This window comes from Camelus ferus, chromosome 19, assembly GCF_009834535.1.
Source record: "Camelus ferus isolate YT-003-E chromosome 19, BCGSAC_Cfer_1.0, whole genome shotgun sequence".
In the NCBI taxonomy this organism is placed as follows: Eukaryota; Metazoa; Chordata; class Mammalia; order Artiodactyla; family Camelidae; genus Camelus; species Camelus ferus.
The window spans coordinates 34525533-34547870 of NC_045714.1; the positions used below are offsets into that span (position 1 = coordinate 34525533).

At 47.6% G+C, this 22338-nt stretch overlaps 1 protein-coding gene and 1 long non-coding RNA gene across 2 annotated transcripts; both read left to right on the forward strand.

The window, feature by feature from the left end:
- Positions 1-1111: 1111 nt before the first annotated feature.
- LOC116657984 lies at positions 1112-2523 on the forward strand. The gene is made up of 3 exons (XR_004313184.1): positions 1112-1249; positions 1361-1470; positions 2053-2523. It is a non-coding gene; the product is annotated as an uncharacterized LOC116657984 (long non-coding RNA).
- A 1513-nt stretch (positions 2524-4036) lies between these two features.
- Positions 4037-17346, forward strand: LOC116657978 (tyrosine-protein phosphatase non-receptor type substrate 1-like). The gene is given in 6 exon segments (XM_032462013.1): positions 4037-4161; positions 6869-7222; positions 13069-13389; positions 13967-14022; positions 14024-14294; positions 17270-17346. Coding segments are annotated over 6 exon segments (1134 nt in total). The 5' UTR covers positions 4037-4091; the 3' UTR covers positions 17332-17346.
- Positions 17347-22338: the final 4992 nt, after the last annotated feature.

Here is a 22338-nt window from a genome sequence, read left to right on the forward strand (position 1 = left end):
TTAAAGAAACAACATTTAGGGGAACAAACATACCCTTAGTTCTTTCAAATTGTACTGCATAAGGAGTTACTCTCTCTACGAGACCAGGAGCTGAAGCCTTTCTTAACCAGGACCATGAGAGATGATCTCATCTTGGACAATTTTACAATAAGGGTCTTGGAAACTGAGGGAAGGTGACTTGCAAAAGGTCTCACATGTGGCTGTGGTGTCAGTGCAGGACCAGAACCCAGCTCTCCCATCCCTTGGTTTAGTGTGAGAACTGCACCATGCTGTGTGTTCATTTGAATTCTACTGAACCACTGAAAGTTTTTTAGTATTTTAAATCCCCTCAGTTTTCTTCAGTACGCATACGTTCTACGTCACAGCTGAAAATCTGAGTGAAAAAATTTTAGAATTGTTCAGATCATAATTCCAGAAGCCAGCAATCATGAATGCTTATAGCCTTTAATTTGAGTGTCAGAATAGCAAACGGGAAAACACACTGTCTCTGGTGAAACCCCAGCTTTGCTCCTTGTGACCTTGGGCAAAAACTTAACTTCTCCAAACCTAAGTTCCTTCCTATGTTAAATATTAGTATCTTGGAGTCATAAAGATTAGAGTCTGTGAATTTTCCTCAGTCATGGAGTCATGGAGTCAATGGGTTCATAGGTTCTCAAATAGAATTCAGGGTCACCTTCTCGTCTTTTATGACCATAACGAAAGAAAGAAAGTGAAGATAGGGTGGTTTCATGATTCCACGCTTCCATTCGGGCACGCATTCACTCATGCATTCCCACACTCATGCAATCATGTGATTACTCATTCACACACCTGTTAACCAATACCTAACTCCTCCTCTGGGCAGATGACCCATCTTCAAGGAGCCCCCCAGTGCCCAACATGAACTTCCTATAGTCATTGTCTGATTACCCTGGGCTGTGCCAGTTCCCCTGCAGTGACAGTGTCCCAGGCTTCACCCTCCTTGGACTTGGTGGCCGTTAACTGCCACGTGCAGAGATTCTACCCCCAGAGCGTGCGTCTCACCTGGATGGAGAACTGCCGTGTGTTCCAGGGAGCGAAGCAGCCCACGCCGAAGCAGAACAGTGATGGGACCTACACCCTGGAAAGCTTGCAGCTGGTGAACGCCTCGGTGCAGGGGTCCGAGCGTGTGCTCACCTGTAAGGTGCAGCACGAGGCACAGCCTCCCACCCAGGCCAGCCTCATACTGTCCGCAGCAGCCCACAGTACAGACAACCCCTTGGGAGGCCAGGTAAGCTCACCTCAAATCCTGTGAGCAACTGGGTCACTTCTGTCTCCAGGTGGAGTGAGGTATTAAATCCCAGAGCCCCATTTGATGTCATCTCTGCCTGTTGTCCCTTAGGTCCAGCGACGCCTGCCCTTATCTTTGTGGCTTTCCTCCTGGGTTTCAAAGTGCTGCTGGTGATCGGTTTCGTGGTCACTTACATCTGCAGGTGGCGGAACCTGTAACAGGTGAGTTGATGGCAGCCTTAGTCCTTAGGGAGGGAGATCAGGGCCCCTTTCCTGGGCTGGCAAGAGGAATCCAGAGTGAGCGCACAAAGTCACATCGATGATCCAGCCTCAAGGAAAGATTGTGAACAATCTTATTTTCTCCAAATGTGTCTTGGAATTCTCAGAGGGTTTCAACTCTCATGCATTATTTAGAGCCCTGAAATTTGAAGTTTTCCAATTCAGTTTTCTGGGACCCTGGAGGTTGGGTCCAAGGTGTGAAGGTGGGATAAAAATCAAAGTTTTGAGACCCAAACTCCAAAAAGCCTCTCCCTTATAAACTGTTGTATATTCAGTTATATCTTTGGAATGATTAAAGTCTTCCAAAAATCAACACATGGAGCCTCTCTGGGGGACTTGGATGGAGTGGCTAGTAACACAGATGAATGTGGGTATGGGGGAGGGTTCAGAACTCAGGAAGTGGGTGTAGTCGGTATGGGCTTCATTTCTGATGTGCGCCATGAACCCAGGCCAAGCAGAGTGCCTGCCACATTGAGTGTGTGCACAAACATTGTGGACTTAATGAATGAATGTTTTTCCCTACAGCTTCTGCATGCCCTGCGACACTGCCTCCTGCCCTGTCCAAGGGCCTCAAATGGAGAGAAGGTGTAAGGACCGGACCCAAGACCCCTCTCTCCTTCACTCTGCCACCCCCACCTCCACCACACACATGCTCTCTTCTACACAACCTCCTATATTCCTTCTCTCTGAGCTTTGGAGCTGAGTTAAGGATGGACTTTGGTCTTGGAGATCAGGGATGTCTGGACCCTGATGCACTGAACTTCAAACTGGCCCTGTCTCCACCCCAAAAAGAATCAAGTTGATCAAGAAAACAGGTTTCCATCCTGCTCCTGATCATGAACAACCCTTTATTTTCAGAGCACTTTTTACTTTGTATTAAAAATTCAGAGCTTTTGCAAGTGTGATTTCATCTGAATACATACAGATTTAAAATCACTAAGTTGAAAAAGCATTTTTCTATTCTGCAATTTATAAAGAATAATATAAAAATATCCATGGACCTACCTACCTACCACGCTATCTTTGCAAACTGTTAACATTTTGCAATAATGGTCTGTTGTTCCTTTTAAATGACTGTCCTGTATGTGGTGTGTATTGTGATTTTCTACTTCTGAAAACATATGTATAAATCCTGAAGCAATGGTATAATATACTTGCATGTTTAAATTTTATATAAATGCTACTATGGCTGTATACAGCATTCTGGAACTTTTATTTTTATACTTAACATAGTATGTGGGATTCATTCACGTTGATATATTAGCTCCATTTCATTGATTTCCACTGCTCTATGGTTTCTACTGTAAAACAAGCCAGTGTATTGATTTTTCTTGTGATGGATTATTGGAGTTTTATCTAATGCCTTGGTAGGACAATTTTGCACAATATTCATATCTTTGCTTCCTTGGCACATATAGGAGAGTCTCTCTTCCTCTGGTGTGTCCCACAAAGCAGACTGTTGGTATAATTTTGGAGATTTTATATTTAAAAAAAAGGTCTGCAATAATTGATCAAATTTTATTCTTCATTTATGCTTTGATCTCACTATAGTGTGTGTGTGTGGTGAGAGAGAGAGAGAGAAGGTGCCTGGGATCCTATTTCGAGAATATTATATCAGTGGAATTGGTATTTTGAGATTGGCTTTGTTCACTCAACATTATACCTTCAAGAAACCTTAGAATTGTTGCACACATATATAACTCATTACTTTGTATTACTGAGTAGTATTTTCTGGAATGGATGCACCAAAGTTTGTTAAAGCATTCACTTATTATTAGACATTCTGACTTTTTCTAGTTATCTGCTTTATAAAGGAATCTGGCATAAACATTCATGCACTGGGTTTGTGTTGGACAAGTTTTCAATTTCTCTGAGATAAACGCTGTGAGAGTAATTTCAACTCACTTCCTCTCTTAAAACAAGAAAATGATCCCTTTGTTGGATGCAGGCCATACAAGTTCTGACGTCCACGTTGCACTTAAGTTTCACCAGTTACATCAATAAAGGGCTGGAATAGGGAGTAATTTCAGGAGCAGATCTGGTTCCATCCCAAAGCTGAGCAGCCCTGGTGAACGCTCTTCTTTCTTCAAGCTGAGTAGCTCTGATTGACGCAGGGTGAGACTTCAAGCGAGACACATCCTCGGGTGGTGGGCTTGGGACTTTGGGCCACAGCTCACAACCACGGATCCTTCTTGGGATCTGTGAGTTTGTCTGGGGCTCCTAAGTTGGGGATCACCATGAATGCGGTGAGGGGCCCAGGGGAGACACCCGAGGTGGGGAGCAAGTTTACTTCTGCTAGGCCTGTCCAATCTCTCTGAAAACATAAGATGAATAACTCTTTTACTGTGGAGCCTCCTTCTCTGCCTGATTTCTATGTTACCATCTAGGATCAGGAACTGTTAGAATCTAGAAGCAGGTTATGGTCTCACAGTACATTTCACACCATCACAGGCACTTCCTCTTATATCGCGGGAGGTGGGGCTTCTCTGCTCTTCACAGAGCACTGAAGTCTGGGTTCTCCTCAGGGCACACATTGGACAGATCAGGCTCCTCAGACCTCCAAGATGCCCACCCCTGCCTCCTGGCCCCACCCTCCACCTTCCCTGCTGCTTGCACTACTACTGGGACTCACAGGTGAGCACTCCTTGGGGTAGAATCCCCTCACCCTGTCCCTAGAACTCCCCCGGCATGTTTAGCAACTCCAGGTAAACAGGGGTGTGCCACTTGGGGAAGCCACAGATGGCCAAGGGCTGGGCATTATCCGAGAGCATGAAATCAGGGATCTGAGCATTTCCTCTGTGGCTCCGCCACCTGCAGCTGGACACCAGGGGCTTCGAAGGAGACGATGCTTCAAACACCAACAATGACAGCTTTTTGCATAATAACTCGTGTAACCCTCACAACATCCCTGTGTGAAGCTGTGACTATTATCCCAGATTTACAGAAGGGGAAACTGAGACAGAGAGAGTACACTGCCCGATGTCACCTACCTAAGGCAGGAAACGTTGGGTTTGAGTGCAGGCCAACCAGTTCCAGGTTCATTCCTTGAACCGTGCTCTGCTGCTCAGCTACTTGGTGGAGCCTAATTGCAGAAAAATCAGACAATACACAGAAACAGTCAGAATCGTCATCACCCATCATCCCACTCAGAGATCACAGAGTTCAAACCCTGTCATGTGTCCTTCCCAAACTTTTGTCAGTGATGTGTTGGGTGGCTGCTACGTGCCAAAATTTTTACTGACCTTTTAATATGTGTTATAATTTCACTTAATCCTCAAAAGAACCCACATAGTACAGCAGTAGGCTACACTTGTATACGCACTCGTCAACGTGTGCAGTCTGTGTGTGTTTGTGTGTGTGTACGAGGAGATGCGAGGAAGTAAAACAAACGCAGACACACGGGGTTTCAAAAAGGTTTCCCTCATGTTCTCGGCAAAGCGTTTTTCAGTCTACGTGAAATGACATCATCAGATGCTTAGTCCTCCCCGGTTTCTCAACACCCTCCGTGTTTCATACTTCCCCAAATTTATCCCGACCCTCTCCCAGTTTCTTAAGGCAAGCAAATGTATGTCTTAGTAAAATGAGTAGACTTTCACGTGGGGCTATCTCGGAGTCCCTTTCCCACGCTGGACAGGAGAGGATGAAAGGTAGAGACTCCTGCCTGTATGACCTATGTCTGAGGTTTCTAGCCACACCCGTAGGCATATCCAAGGTCATGAAAGCCTCCATTAAAACCCCAGGAAATCTAATGAGTAAGAACTTCTCAATTTCTTGAACACTAACCTTGTTCCAGGTGCTGCAAATGCTCATGACTATTAACCTACGTGATCACTGTATCCAAGGTAGACACTGTCATACCAGGGCTTTACAGATGAGAGAATGTAAGCAGAGAGAGGTTCACCGTCCCTCAGCAGTGAAGGGAAGAGCTGTGACTGGAACTCGGGCTGTCTGGCTCTGGGGCTCACAGGTCTCACCACTGGTCTTCTCCCTACTGGGTGCTCGCTTTCACCTCATGAGTTTTTCTGCAGCTTCAGCCAGTGAGTACAGGGAAGGGGGTGGTGTGGGGGCAGAGGGCTTCTGCTCCCTGCACATGCACAGAGTACTTCTGTTTTTTGCCAAGTCATCTGCATGGGAAACGCAGTTTCTGATACAACTTCCACAGAGATTATGCCCTGAAAGTAGACTTCAGGGTCTCAGGGAGATGTCGCACTAGGCAATTCACACAGCATGCAAATACTTATTGCTTTCCTGCTGGGTACTAGGAACTGTCATAGGAACTTGGGGAGCACTGGTGAATAAAGAGACAAAATAGTTGTCCTTATGATCTTTAATGTCTGTAATCTGTTTCTGTTTTTTATATAGATTGATTTGTATTATATTTTTAGATTCCACACATAAGTGATACCATATAGTGTTTGTCCTTCTCTGTCTGACTTGTCACTAAGTACAATATTCTCTAGGTCCATCCACTTCACTGAAAATAGCAACTTTCATTCTTTTTTATGGCTCAGTAATACTCCATTGTGTTTCTGTGTGTGTGTGTGTATAGATATATGCCACACTTCTTTATCCAGTCATCTGTCGATGGACATTTAGGTTGCTCCCCTCTCTTGGCTATTGTAAATAGTGCTGCTATGAACCCTGGGGTGCATGTATCTTTTTGCATTAGGGTCTTCTCTGATTTCCACTAAACTTTTGATAATTTATTACAACAACCTTAGCTAACTAATATAACCTGATTAAACATTGGGAAAAAATCCTATGGGGACTTGAAATGTTTTATTTCGCTTATAAACTATATGTCCATTGTGGGTCAGGAGCTCTCAACATCACTGTCACTGAAGTACCCAGGCTGATGGAGCCGACCCCATCATGAGTGTGCGCATGTCTGTGGAACAGGGAAGTTGATCCCTAAAGGTTCTTGCAGTTAAATGCATAACCACAAAATACATCCATCACTGCTGCTCACCAGTCCGTGGTTGAAAGAAGTCTCATAGCCCCTCCCAATGCAAAGGTCCAGAAGTACAACCCACCATGAGGCCAGGAAGCAGACAGACGGAAACATCTGGTAAAGCAAGACATTTGCTGACAGGACTCAGGCACTCAGACCTGCTCTCTGCTGTGCCATTCACCCTCTCTGTGCCTCAGCTTTCTGGTTTGTGTTGGAGTCTCACATTACAGGCTCTTCATGAGAGTCACATATGATGGTAGCTGCACTAAGCAGAGTTCAGGGTGGGCTCACAGTGCTTTAGGTCAGTGAAAGCTGCTGTTGGTAAATACGGGAGAAAACCTACCTGATCACATGAGGAGGAATGAATAACTGCTCTGTGTTTCCCTCCAGGAGTGGCGGCTCAGGAGCTGCAGGTGATTCAGCCTGAGACGTCAGTGTCGGTCACAGCTGGAGAGACGGCCACTCTGCGCTGCACCGTGACCTCCCTGCTCCCCGTGGGGCCCATCAAGTGGTTCAGGGGCACAGGGCCAGGCCGGGAGTTCATCTATGATTTGAAGAAAAGCCCCTCCCCCCGAGTAACAAATGCTTCAGATGTCACAAGGAGAGACAACCTGGACTTTTCCATCTGCATCAGTAACATCACCCCGGCAGACGCCGGTGTCTACTACTGTGTGAAGTTCCAGAGAGGATTACCCGGTGACGTGGAGTATAAGTCTGGACCAGGCACTCGGCTCACTGTGAGTGGTGAGTACACGTGGGCCCCTCGTCCCCTGCTCTGTGACAACAAGTCAACAAAATGCCCTCCTGTCTTTGAGCAAAAATAAGAATCAGGTGCAGCAGTGGGCGCTTATGATGACTGGGTCACGATCTGATTTCCCACTTGTCTACAGATCAGGGAGGTTGAGGCCTGGAGAGGTCGTGCTATTTGCTCAAGGCCCCATGGCTGGTAATTGGTATGAAAAGTCTGGAAGCCCAGCCCTTTGGTTCCATGCTTGAAGGAGCTAAAGTCCGAGTGATTTGCCTGGTCACAGCCCAGACCTCACCTCCTGCCTCCAGAGAGTGCTACCCTCAGTGTGTCTGAGTCTTCACTTTATTAAGCACTTACTGAGCACCTACTGTGTGCCTGGCCCTGCTCCGGATGCCATGGAAGCAGCAGTGAAAAAGCAGACAAGGGCTCTTCTCCTATGAAGCTTGTGTTCTCTTCCCTTCCAATGTGGAAAGTCCATCACGGCCGGGGAATTGTCGAGAGTGGGGGGCAGGATGTAGAATGTGTTACATTATTTCTTAAGAAACATCACACTGAGAAGAAACTCCTAGAAGCAGAGATTCAGTGTTAACTCTCACAGCTGGGTTTGGAAGAGATGCCCAGAGGTTGGGTGTTTCTTGGGAGGGTCTGTCATGAAACCCTCGTGTGATTCACGGATCAACTCATAGTCACTGATGGCTCCAAGCACAGCTGTCGCATCTCAGAATGTCCCCACCCAAGGAAGAGGTTCCACATGTCAGTGTCTTAGTTGCTGCCCCATAGAGGTAGCAAAGGTGCTCCTTTAGGGTTTTCTGCTTTAGTCCCAGGATCCTCATTCGAACTCCTGAATCCGGGACTGTCAGGGCAGGAAGGATTTTTACACACCAACTGCCCTGCCCCCACCTACACATGGGGAGCCTAAGGCCAAGAGGTGACAGGAACCTAGACCACACTCACAAGGCCAGTGAGTGATGGGATCCTTACAGAACCCAGCTGATTCAGTCCAGGCTCTTCCTGTACCACCATTGGACACTGGCTCCTTGGAAGAGCCTGGCTCATAGTAGGTGCTGAATAAAAAGCTCCTTGGGTCAAACCATTGAACAGGGAGACTTTTCTTCAGTTTCCCTAAGATTCAAATGCTCCTTGCATTCAGACCCTGAGTCCCCAGGTGACTGGCAACCTCTGTCTACTTTCAGCCACATGATACCAAGTCACTCATCCCATATCAGCACCCAGAGCTGCCCAGGGTCTCAGCAGCTGCAAAACAGTACACGGTATGGACAGAGCGTCTTTCCCTCTGCAGTCTTCTGCTGAAGGGTACCAACTTGTCCCCAACCTTGGGCTATTAAGACAGCACTTCAGTCGATACCGCTGTCCATGCCTCACTCTCGTCAGAGGAAATTCCCACTGGAAGTGTCATTGCTACATCAGAGAGTATGTGTATTTTAATTCGTGTGGATATAGCAAAATTTCACTCTCAGCCGTTCTAGCAAGCAAATATCCCCACAAGCCCTGGACATAGGAGGGAAGGTTAATCCTGGCTTTGCGGGTATCACTAACGTTCCCAGGTGGTGCCTCCCCTGCACAGCCAATCACAGGTGGGAACTGGCTCCAACCCCACTCAGTCCTGCTGCCTCCCAGGAGACCATCATCCTCTTCCCGAAGCATCTGCTCAGATGATTTCCTGGATGAGAAATGAGGGAGGCAGGAGGGGGTGAGGGGGTAGCAGCCTGTCAGATGCTGAATCTTCCTCCTGGCATTTAGTGCCTATAGGCAGTGCTCTGAGGGAGGAGCCATCTGTGTCCCTGAGGCTCTGAGAGGGGACCTGGCGGGTGAGCAGGTAAGGGGGCCAAGGTAGAACCACAAGCAGCCTGACTCACACCCAGCTCTCTGCACACCCCACTGTGCTTGTCAAAGTGGGGAGAAAGCTCCAACACTTTCCTTTTAAATTCGTGTGCTGTTCTGTTCTTCAGCAATAAGTATTAAAAAGAAAAATCCTGTGTGTCTGCAAGGCTAGCTTTATAACTGGGAACAGACAGATGCAGGGTCTCCTGGCGTCCTGAAGCTGCTCCTATGAGGCAGGGCTCAGGGCACTCAGAAGCCCCAGGAGTCCTTTTCTCCCTGTTGCTGTGATGTTGCCCCTTCACTGAGTGGCCTGCGGGAGCAGCTCCGGGAAGGGGAGCGAGGACAGAGCAGAGGGGCCGCTGCATCCCAGCAGCACCGGGCACGCCCACTCCTGGCCCCGCAGACTGAGGATGGGGAGGGGGAGGTAGTTCCTAGGGGATGCTGGGATCCCCGCGTGGACAGAGTTCATGTTCTAGACTCAGGTGTCAGGAGCCCATGTCTCCCCCTTGTTGCTACGGGGTCCCCAGGCCTGGGCCCCCAGAGGGCACTCCTCCCTGGTCTCGCTTGAAGTCAAGAATCTCAGAGGGAAAAGGGGAGGGTGGTGGTCAGTGTGGGGGCTCCTGAAGGTGGGCGCCTGCTCTGCTGTTGGACATGAAACCTCAGGGGTCAAGGGAATTCCTTCTGGGATATGGTTGTGGGGGTGAAGAGACTTTCATTTCTGTCAGCCTCAGTTTTATCATTTCTAAAATGGTGATAATCATGGACTCTTTCTAGCAGGTTAGAACGATTTCAGACTGTATGTCTAAATCACCAGCACAAAGTAGGCCCCCCCAAATTGAGGTGTTGTTTCAAGGCTGTGTCTCACTTCCCTTTGCAGGGCTTACTGGCCTGTAGAAGGACGACAATCACACCAATCTTTGCAGGATGTCCTGAGGGTACGATGAGCCTGCTGACAGAGCAGCCTTTCAGTGAGCCATGGCGTTGTCCCCCCAGGCTGTGGTCTGCGCAAGTCTCAGTTCCCGCTAGTCCTCAGTTTCCCCACCTGTGATCTCGGCTGCCTTTCAGGGTCTGTGATGACAGGAGAGGTTCTAGAAAGCCCTAGATGGGGTGGGCTAGGGTGTCACTGAGCCTCAGCACACAGTGGGTTAGAGCCTGGGCCGAGCCCCGCTGCCTGGGCTCCCATCCCAGCTCAGCCAGATCCCGGCTCTGGGACCTCAGACGCGTCCCTCTCCACACTGGGGCTCAGGGGCCTGGTCCATCCCTGTCAGCACCGCCCTCCCAGAGCTGCTGCAGGGACTGAGTGAGGGATCCATGTACAGAGCTTAGAGCAGAGCCGGCACAGTGTACATGCTCCGCCACTGTTAGCTCTGATGTGCAGAAGCCGGAGGCCTCGGGCGGCTCACTCCCTCCAGGATTGAGTATAACTGGGGTTGGGGTGGAGCTGGGTGCTTTCCACCTTGGCTGCCCATCAGATTCACCTAGGTAACGCTGACACGATCCCCAGCCCCTGTCCCCACCCTAGAAACCCTGGTTTAATTGGAGACACGTGGGCCCGGGCACCTGACTGATTAACTCCTGCAGGGGATGCTACCCACAGCCTGGGCGGAGAAGCCCTGAGCTCCGTGTTCTCTGAGGTCACAGATGGAGCTGGGGTTTTGCCCAGACAGAGGTCACTCCTCCTTGGTGCTGGAGCTGCAAGAACAGTTTTTCAGGGACGTTGCAGAATACCCTATGACGGAGACAGTTCTTCAGAGGCCAAGAAAGGAAGCTTGAATCAAGGGGGAGGGACACCTCCTCCCATGGAGCTCACCTGGGGTGGAGAGCGGCCTCCTATGGACTCAGAGGACTCTGTTCAGCCCTGAGCTTTGTCGCTGGGGAAACCTTCCCATCTTTAAAGAGGGGCTGGAAGCCCCTCAAACACTCCCTGCTCAGCCCAGAGCCCTCCTGCCTCAACACACCAACATGACACTGATGGAATCTCTCCTCCCTCCTTTCAGAATGCTTCCAGCTTTCTGTAAAGAGCTGGTCTGCGGGGAAATGCCTGCGACATCACGTATTTTGAAAGCCAATTCCCCCAATTTGTTTCCTGAAGGGGTTATTATAAAAAAGAGGAAGAGAATCATACTGGGGTGGTTCTATTGCTGCTTTTTCATTAGGGTTTTTCATGCCAGCTGCACGGAGCAGGATTTGAGAGTTTTTGTTTGTTTGTTTTTTCCTGCTGTGCTTGTGTTCTGCCTTCTCACTGCCTGAAGAATAAACAGGCAGTTTCAGAACTAGGAACGACCAGACCTTGTGACAACAATCACAGGTCTTGCTGCTTAAGCACCCGCTGTGCACCAGGCTCTGTGTTTTAAGTACATCCCCCCTCATCTGACCAGGGTGGGGCTGTCACACACATTGCAGGGAAACAGAGACTGAGGCTCAGAGGTAAAGATCAGAGACACTAAATCAATCAGCCTTGTTGTGGTGGGATGAGCTCCAGCCTTTCCTTGCTGGGTGCCCTTGGCCAGTTGCGTCCACCCTGAGCCTCATCCCATAAATGTGACCCCATTCGGGCCCTCATTTCATGGCCTGTGAGGAGAAATGAAGAACTTAGGATCCTGGAGGGATCAGCCCATCGTTAGGCTCTGAAAAAACTCTCCATCAGTGGTAACCAATCACAGCTTCTCTTCCCTTTGGGGCATCCAGGATGCTGGTATTTTTATAAGTTGACATATTCAACTTACATCTCCTTATGATGTCCCCGAATATTTTATGAATTTTAGGAAGCAAGTTAAATATTTACAAGTGCAAATATTTGTAATGTCTACTGTCTGCCAACGTTTACAGGAGTTGAGTAATACTGAATAATTTGGAGAAACCCTATGACCTTCTACAGGGAGAAACCTCCTTGTCTTTTCATTTGCTGATTTGTGTATGTTTTCAGGACACAGGAGCTGTGTCTGCCTGCTTCATGGGCCTGTGTCTGTGTCTCTTCTGATTTAATAACAATTAAGAAATTAACCACCTCTGCTTTCTCAGCTCTCAGTGATCTTTGCTTTCAACTCAAAAGTGACCCAAGAGAGGAACCCAGATTCAGAAAAACATCCCTTCGCCCTTCTTCCTTTGAAATTCAGCGATTGGCACGTTAGTCCTACAGGAATATTTGTGGAGAGAATGACATCTATCTAGTAAATTATCGCATATATTTGAAGGGAGAGCTCTGGATATAAATACAGTCTGGGTTACAGAGAGATCTGTGTTTAGTTTTGTGAAGCATCTTGATTTTACTCAAAGCAAGGATGCTTCCAATGCCTGACTGAACCCTCACTGCAACCCTGGGAAGGATAAAGCCTGCAGTCCTGTTTCACAGATGAGGAGCTGGGAGGGGCCCCGGCCACATGTCTCATCTGCTGACCAGGCTGATTCAGCATCCATGGTGGACCCGCTCCACCCCTGCTTCCCCTGCACTTACTTCTGTAACTCTTTCCTTACTGTAGCTAAGTTCCCCAGGGGAGCCCAGCTAGGAAGAGTTAACAGGAGAGTGACAGCCATCAGTTTTTTTCGTTCCTGCACCCAGATCGGTGGGAATTCACCTGAGGGAAGAAAGAAAGTGGACTTTGAACTCAGGCCTGGAAACCATGCTGGTCCCACCCCAGACTCAGAGCTCACCTCTGGGAACCTGTGTGTCTCCTCCTAAGATAAGGATAAAGACACTGCCCTCCGAGGCCTAATAGAAGGATTAAAAAATAATGGTAAATGATCTTCGGTGGGAGGGTATAGCTCAGTGGTAGAGCGCATGCTTAACACACATGAGGTCCTGGGTTTAATCCTCAGTCCCTCCATTAGAAAAAAAAAACTTAAATAAGCCTAATTACCTCATCCTGCAACAAAACTGAGTTGAAGTAAAATTGAAAAAAATCTAAAACAAATATGTAAGCGTTGTTAACTGTGTCGCAAGCTTTTCATTAGTGATGATAAGGACAATCATATTCATTGTTTATAAAATGGTCTTTTGTAGCCAGACCCTCTCCTCCCGTGGTATCAGGCCCCGCCACAAGGGCCTCACCTGAGCAGACGGTGAGCTTCACCTGCAGATCCCACGGCTTCTCCCCCAGAACCATCTCCCTGAAATGGTTCAAAAATGGGAATGAGATCACAGCCTCCCAGACCAGCGTGGACCCAGAAGGAGACAGCGTTTCCTACAGCGTCTCCAGCACAGCCAAGGTGGTGCTGGCCCCGGGGGATGTTCGCTCCCAGGTCATCTGCGAGGTGGACCACGCCACCCTGCAGGGGGACCCTCCTCTCCGTGGGACTGCCTACTTGTCTGAGACCATCCGAGGTAGATGTCCCTCACACCAGCCCGAACCCACACCTGCCCCCAAGCCCCACCTGCTCCTCCCCCTGCTTTTGGCTTCAGGCCTTGAATTGCCTGGAACAGATTTCCTGACAGCCCTTCCCGACCACCAGGCACCTCCATGTGCTGGTCACTCACTACTGATTTAACGGCAGCTGCCAGGTGACACCTGCCACGTGCCAAGCACTGTGCTCAGCAGTTTCCTTTACTTACAACATCACCTCCAACTACTGAGCACCTACTCTAAGCCAAGCCCTTAAGTGCCTAGGGATTTCATTTACTTGGCTGCAGTTATTATATTCCAACTGCATGCCAGTTGCTTACTGATTCCCCACATTATAACCCTAACAGGAGCAACCAGTCCTTGAGCACCTGCTGTGTGCCCTGCAGGGTGCTTAGGATCTCACTGATATGCAAATTGCACGCTGAGTTTTTGAGCACCTGCTGCATGCCTGGCTCTGTCCTCAGGCACCCCCTTGCTTGGCTGGAAGCTGCTCTCTAGCCCCTGCCCTGTGACCTCTCTGTTCCACAAGGTCAGAGCTCCTGCCCTGTGCTGTTTCAGTTCCGCCCACCTTGGAGGTCACCCAACAGCCCATGGCAGGGACCCAGGTGAACGTAAACCTGCCAGGCGAAGCAGTTCTACCCCCTAGACCTCCAGCTGAGCTGGGTGGAGAATGGAAACGTGTCCCGGATAGAAACAGCATCGACCCTCACGAAGAACAAGGATGGGACCTTTAACAGGATTAGCTGGCTCCTGGTGAACTCGTCCGCCCACAGAGGGGAGGTGCTGTCCTGCCGGGTGGAGCACGACGGGCAGCCAATGGTCAGCGTCAACCTCACCCTGGAGGCCTCTGCTCCCCAGAAGGACCAGGACACACATGAACACCCTGGTGAGGCTTCCATTAACCTGACAGGGCTTTTAAATTTTTATCTTTTTAAATTGTTAAAGCAGTAATTCTTTCTTGTTATAGAATGATCTAGAAGTCTATAAATGTAAAGTAGAATTTTGAGGTGACTTCCCCCACTCAAATCCCATACTCCAAGAGTCACCACTGGTAAGAGTTTGGTACTTTTTTTTTACATCTTTTCACATCAATATACTTGAAAGAAAGAAAGGAAGAAGGGAGATGATTCTGTCCATAATGTTCTGTCTCTTCCTCTCTTCAAGAAGCAGTAACTCTGTTCATCCTTCCTTGTCCACTCGCCTCCCTCTTCCTTCTTTCTAACCTCTGCCTAGTCTCCCTTCCATCCTAGATGTTTCCATCCATCAGTAGCATCACCCCAAGAGATATCTCAACCACAACTTGTCTGAGATGATCCGGGGTAGATGCCCCTCACCCCCAGCCCAAGCCCACATCCATCCGCCTTCCTGGCCCCAGCCTGCTCCTCCTGGAAGAGGTCACAGTTGAACTGGGATTTGCAGTTAGTAAACATGCACTGAGTGACTGTGGTCATTGCTGGTCCACTGTCACAAATCAGGGGACAAAGAAAGCCCTATGAAATTCTGGAAAGGGAGCCCTGAGGTTGTGGAGTTTCAGTCTGGTCCAGGCACCCAGGTGACCGTGAGTAGTCACCGCATGGGCTTCCTTTATTCCCTGATCTGTGACAGTGGACCAGCAATGATCACCAGTGCTCAGTGCACATGTACTAAATGCAAATCTCGGTTCAGTCATGATCCCCTTTCCTGTTCTAGCCACCCGCTGGATTTCGAGTTTACCAAAGGGACTCAGATAGCACTGGTAGGATGCTGTTGAAGATGTCTTGCCAGGTAATTGGGCTAGACTGATGGGCGCAAACTGAGTCCCTGACGACAGAAACCACCAGCATGTACAACAGGTACGTGCTAAGTGGAGGCACGTTCCCCTCTAGCTGGACATTGTCCCGAGGACATACAGAGTCCCCCCTTTCTATGCACAATATGTGTCTTATTTCTCTCTCTTGTCACACCATGAGGTAGTCCATCAGATTTCCAGGAGATTTACTCCAGATGACCTTTCAAAAGCCCATGTTCCTTCCAATATGCCCTATGGTGTTGTCCTCATTAGCTAGCTCAATGCTCGGTCAACAAGAGTCCGTGTCCCTGCATGCTGGAAGAATAAAGATAAGAAGGAAAGGACAAACACCTTCCATCTAACAATAGATACAGAGAATTTGCATAGTTGTGTCCACTCATAGCTGAGTCTTGTGTGCACATCCAGGTGCCTATGGAGTCCACAGGTGTGTAGTCAGATGATTGAGAACATTGATTTTGCACAGAACCTATGCCATGACTCACAGAGAAACCAACCATAATTCCCCAATATCATCTAAACTGGAGTAGAAATTCAAATTTTCCAAAATTTCTTTTATGATTGGTTTTTGTGCACCACAGTTGTTTTTAACTCATCTGTAAATGCTTGCTAGAATTCTCCTGTGACACCATCTGGGCCACAACAATCTTTTTTTGTTTTTAATGAATTTGAATTGTCTAGGGCTATTCAGATTATTCATTTCCTATTGTGTGAACTGCAGTAGGTTGTCCTTTTTGAGGTATTTGGTCCATTGTCTCCAAGTTGTCAAATTTCTCTCTCTACCGCTGTTCACAGTTTTTCCTTCCTACCCTTCTGGTGTCTGTGGCGTCCGCAGTGATGTCCTGTTTCATTCCTGGTGTTGGAAAGGTGTCATTACTCCTTTTTTCTTTGTCATTGGTATTAGAAGTCTTTGTATTTTAATGATCTTTTAAAAGAAATTAATCCTTGTTTCAGTGATACTCTATTATTTTTCTGCTTCCAATTTCATTGATTTTTTTCTTTATTATTTCCTTCTTTGTGCTTCCTTTGGCTTTATTTTGCTCTTCCTATCTCATTTTTGAGGCAGGGATTTAGATTATTGATTTAGACTTTGTCTTTTTTTCTAGTATCAGGCCTGGGTCTCCTCCTGTGCCTGGCGACTTAGGAGAGGGACCTGGGAGCCTGGCCACGGTGTTCTTCCTCCTGTGCTCGGGTCTCTAGCCAGTTTGCTGCCTCTTCCCACCCTAGATTCTGCCATGTTTGTCCCTTGTGTCATTTCTAGGGTTCAACTTGTACTGAACAGGGAAAGCAGGAGAGATGAGTCCACACCATCTTGTCTGGAGGGTCTTGGATTTGCTTTTAAATCCTCCTTCCCCTGCTGGGGCTCCACCGGGGCTGTTACTCCTGCGTGCTGCAGTATTCCTGACCCAGCCTGCCTGCTAGCGTAGTAAGGCTGGAAGTGGCTTTCAGGTCAACCGTGTTAACAGGCTAAAGGGAAGTGTCAGATGCCTATGTGACACTGCTGCTCGGGACGCACAGCTTTCCCTGGGACATCTGAGGGCTCTGCCCACCACGGTCCTGAGTCCAGTGGGTCTGCTGTGAAAATGCCAGTCTTACTGTTTGTTTTTATGGTATTCGAGTGTCTTCACAATGTATCTAGCTTAAAGGACTTCTCTCTTAGGACACCAGAACCCAGTATGTTAATGGAATTTTTGGTTGGTTGCTTGGTTTTAATAGTAGGAGAAAGGTTCTGAATCCTCTAAGTGTTTGGTCCTTTTCTGCTTTTCAGGAACCTAAATCCCTTCCCCCCTACTTTTTTCTTTTTCCCTTCCCTACTCAATTGCCAAACATCACTTCTTTCTCTTTGCCTTTTCCCTACAGAAAGTAAGCATCTTAAATCACGCCTGTCTGCTCAGTCCCATCTGTCCTCCTTGAATTAGCTTCTTACTGCCACTGAGAAGTTACCACATTGACTGATTCAACACAAGAGAAATTTGTTGTCACACATTTGTAGAGGTCTGAAGCCTACTATGGGTGGCAGGGCGATGCTCCTTCTGAGGGCTCCTGAAGAAAACCCATTTCCTTGCCTTTTCCAGCTCCCAGAGATGCCCACACCCCTGAGCAAAGGGCCCCACATCACTCCGGCCCCAGCTTCTGACATCACATCTCCTGCTCTGACTCTCCTGCCTCCATCTTTCACTTACAAGAATCTTTATGATTAGATGAGCTCCTCTGGGAAATCCCGAATCATGTACTCATCTCAGGATTCTTAATCACTAGTGCGCATGCCTTTTGACCTATAAGGTAACCTTTACACAGACTCTGGGGATTCTCTGTCAACTCTTGAATCAGGCCAGGCTTTGAAACCACTTCCTATTGAGCTGTGCTCTGCTCTACAGGAGACTATTACCAATATCATCAAATTTAGGTTGGATTTAATATTGGTGGTGGGACTTTCAGGTTCTTTCGTAGCTGCCCTTGTCTGTTTTGTCCTTTCCTGGCAGCTGGATGAGGGGGGACGCTGCCTAGTGAAGGCTTGTGCACTAGGATTTGACTTTTCCCTTGTCTTAGTTCTTTTCACTTCTGACATTTTCCCTTCAAGTATGAGGAGCTTTACAGCCTGAAGAGGGAGTGGGTGAGAACGAGGGACCTATATACTGATTTCTTCCTCAAGATTAAGTGGAAGACAGAGGAGGCAGGTTAAACCTCACAGTGTTGATGGGCCCAGGTGGCCTTAGCTGGAGTAAGTAGGGGCCCCAGGGAATGGCTCCTGTGCGGCCCCTCTCATCAGACCTTCTGTCTCTGGATTTCCAGGCCCAGAGCTGACTTCTTCTATGCTGGTAGTTCTGCTCCTAGGCCACAAAGTGCTGCTGCTGCTCGGTGTCTCTGTCATCTTTGTCCACAGGAGCATTGCGTCTGACGGTAAGTTGTGGGCAAGGGTGGGGAGGACACGTTCAGTCCCAGAAACAGCAAAGTCAGCAGTAGGCAAGTCCACAGGTCACACAGGGTCAGGGCCCACGTGGAGTTAATACAAGGAGACACCACCTCCCTCAGTACCAGGAGATGGAGATGGGGTTTCCCTCTCAAAGATACCCAACTCCCAGGAGGTGTGTGGGGTCTGTAGGAGGTGGGCTGGATCGGGGGTTTTCAAAGGGTGTCTCCTGGCAGTCATGTGGACAGAGGCTGCTGAATGAGGAGCAGCTGAGAGGGTGGTTCCCTTGGAGGCCATTTCTAGATCCTTGAACCCTGGGGCTCCGTGGGGGCAAAAGGAATCCCCGTTTTAGGGTAATGGGGAGAAACCCTGGATGTGCTGCTCTGAGGGCTGCTCCTGCTCTGACCCTCCATGTGACAGAGAAGGGCTGAGGAAGGGGGAAGGGGCATCAGGGCCTGGGGAGGAGGCTGAGGGGGCAGAGACCTCTCTCAGGGGCTGCTAGCCTCTCAGACAGGTATCCCACGAGGAGAACAGCCTGGGCACGTAAAAGGCATGCAGTCACATTTCTTGAACGATGAGCAGATCATTAAATATGAACACAGTTGCCACAGTTCCTTCCTTCCTCCTTTGCAGGGTACCACCCTCAGTCTCTGCTGCCTGCTTCCCTCCCTGTGGGGCCCAGCCTAGGAGAAGACCCAGCTGGAAGCTTCCACGACTCTGCTCCAAATAGCTCTCCTCCACGGAGACCAGCCTGCCCCCACACTCCCAAGATCTTCTCACACTCCTCGAGGCTCCCAGAGCTGCATCTTCATACATCACTCTGAGCAGGAAGGACCTCCCCCAACCTGGACTCCCCACCATTTGAGATTCTCTTTCACCGCTTAAGTACAAATGATTCGCCATCATGGTTTTAAGAAGAACAGTTATTCTCTTTCCTCGTTGCCTAAATGTCCTACCCCTCTAACCCTGAAGGTACTGTTGCCTCCTGTCTCTGTGATGGAACCAGAACTTCCATCCTCCTGCGTCCTTCCCGACCCTTCTCTCACAGTAAATAGACTGTGTCCATAAGCCTCAGAGTCATCCTTGCTTTCTCCTTCTCTTATATCCCATATTGAGTTATTCCTTCAAAATGCTGATGTCCAGAGGTGAGATGAGAAATCTTTAACATTTGACTCTCCAGAAGGAAAAAGAAAATGAAAGCCTGATTTATAGGACTTACCACTTTCTTGCTGTAAATACCTCAATGTGGCCAATTTCAAGTTACCATCACTTCAACAAGCAGCTTGCAGGATTCCTGAAAAGGTAACAGTGGGTTCTCATGAGCCAGTCCAAGCCTTCTCCAGCACACCACTCAGTTGTATGCATAATCGGCACGTTCTCACCCTGACCACGACTCCCGGGTCCCAGCCACCATCTCCTCCTGCACTACTGCTGTGGTCTCTGACTGGCTTCCTTGTTTCAGGCTCAGTGATTCTTTGGGAAAGTCAGTCAAATCCTATCACTCCTCTGCTTCCTCTCCCAGCATACCTGCCTGCCTCACTCTCCTACTTCTTACCATTCATGTCACTTCATCAAAGGTACCTTCCATAGATGGCCCTGTATAAATAAAAATTACCTTTTCACACCGGTACCTTCCCATGATGGCCCACCATTCCTCTCTCACCCTGGCATTCCATGTCCTCTTAACCTGATTAATTTGCTTCTGAGCACTTACTACCATCTGACATAACAGAACATAGGCAGTTCTCGCTTCGCACAGAAGAGGACTATAGAAATACTGCATAAACTGCGTCATAAAAAGTGATCTCAGTCATCAGTGGTATAAATAATGATTCTGATGTGAGACACTTTTTCCAAAACTTTAGAATCTCCTCCTTTCAGATTTAAATACATAGAGAAAGGAAAAAAACTAATCATATGTAGTTTGACACATTGACACCTTGAGAATTAAAGCAATTTATTTCTTTATAAAGCTTATCAGAAGTATTTTCAACTGTCTTCAATTTATTTTTATTATCTCTATTCATAATTTTTAGATAATGAAAATATATCATATTAAAACCATTACTAAAAAAGAAAATTAGTAAACATACAAGCACAAAAAAAACTTATCCGAATGTTTGAACAGGGCTTGCCTTCTTCTTCTTGTCTAATCTACAGTATAAGAGCATCTTTTTTATGCCTTGGTGAATTATCAGATGCCTTGCTGTATTTGGATCAGTTTCCAACATTTTATGCTCTGTACGCTCAAAATTGTGGAATCTTTACAAAACTTCCTTTAATTTGAAGTATTTGCTGCTCTGACTTCCTCTGGGACATTTTCACCCGTTTCCTCACCACCATTTCCCTCATTTACGGTAGGTTTGCCTTCACTAAGTTCCCCTGGATGCGTATCTAGAGTCTTTCTAACAGTCTGCATGTACCATTCCCAGGGTCAGAGATTTCTTCTCTAATCCACTTACATTCAGTTGGAATGTCACTTCCAGCATCACCACTTTTTGCGTCTCCATTGCACTCTCGTCTTCGTCGTCAATTCCCTTTTACAATGAGTCATTTTTGTAAATTCACATGGATTCATCACTGGGAGACAGCGGGCAACATGCCCACATAGGTTGCCGTCTGGGCCTAAGCAGAGTAACAAGAGTCACAGTGATCAATTACTACAGGCTTTCAAAGTACGGACGTGATTGGTTACTGACCACGATGAGCATCTGTTAGTACACAGTGATCTGTGGGCTGACGCAGAGTCAGCAGCAAAGTTATACTTGATGCAATTGTGCAAAGTAACTTTCCTGTGGTAAGTGAATTCTGAACTGCGTGTTGGGGGATTCATGCTATTGATCTAAACTGAAATTCATGCACCACGCAAGACGAACCCTGATGTACGTGTTGTCTCTTCCTCAAATAGGCTGTCAGTTCCATGAGAAGGGACTCTGAATCCTCACTTGCCAGAACATGACCGCCACATACTAGGCCATTAATGGTTATTTTAAAAATGAATGAATGAGTTTCCACTAGACGTTGGATTTCAAAAAAAATTATCTAATTCAATCACCTGGATCTTGTATTCTAAGGTTCTTTCATTAAAGGATAACTCTTCTTTGTGTTTAGAAATCCTATCAAAAATTCAATAACCTGTAAAAAGTGAGAAAGGGAAACAGCAAAAGAAAATAAAACCAAAAACCAAAACCCAAAACCCAAAAACCAGTCATTGACTGGAGTTTATCAAAGGCGCTCAGGAACCAACAGTAAGAGGTCACAATGGACAAAGCTGGAACATTTGAAGCAACAAATATACAAAGTATTGGAGTATCTACATACTGAAAGGTTGTGCCCCCCACACTCACACCTTAGCCTGCTGATGGCCAGTGCACACTGCTGTCAGCGCAGCCACAGGCCGGCTCTCCCACCCCTTGGCTGAGTGTAAGCACTGCACCAAGCTGTGCTTTCCTATGACTTATACTGAAATATTTAAGCTTTTATATTATTAACTTACATTATTTAATTATTTATATTATTTAATCCTCCTAATTTTCCTAGGAAGGAATACATTCTATCGCAGAATTGTGAAACTGGTTAGGGAAGAAATTCCAGAAGTTGTTGGATCATATTTCAGAAGCCTTGAACATAAACGCTTACAGGCTTCCAGTTTGGGAGTCAGAATAGCACGGGGTAAACATACGATCCCTGATATAAGCCCAGTTTTGCCTCCTGGCCTTGTGCCAGTACTTAACTTCTCCAAACCTACGTCCCTTCCTATGTCAAATATTAGTATCTTGGAATCATGAAGATTAGAGTCTAGGAATCTTCATCAAGTCATGGAGTACTCAAGGGGTTCATAGGTTCTTACATGGAACTCAGGGTCACTTTCAGTCTTTAAGGACCATAGTAGAAAAGAAAGGGAAATTAGGATGACTTTCATGATTCCATGCTTCCATCCAGACACACATTCACTCATGCATTCCCACGTTCAATCACGCGATATTATTCACGCACCTGTTAACCAATACCTACTCCTCCTCTGGGGCAGACCCTGGGCAGATGACCCATCCTCAAGGAGCAGCCCCCAACCATGGGGCCCACTGTAAACTTCCACAGTCATTGTCTGATTCTCTGGGCTGTGCCAGTTCCCCTGCAGTGACAGTGTGTCAGGCTTCACCCTCCTTGGACTTGGTGGCCGTTAACTGCCACGTGCAGAGATTCTACCCCCAGAGCGTGCATCTCACCTGGATG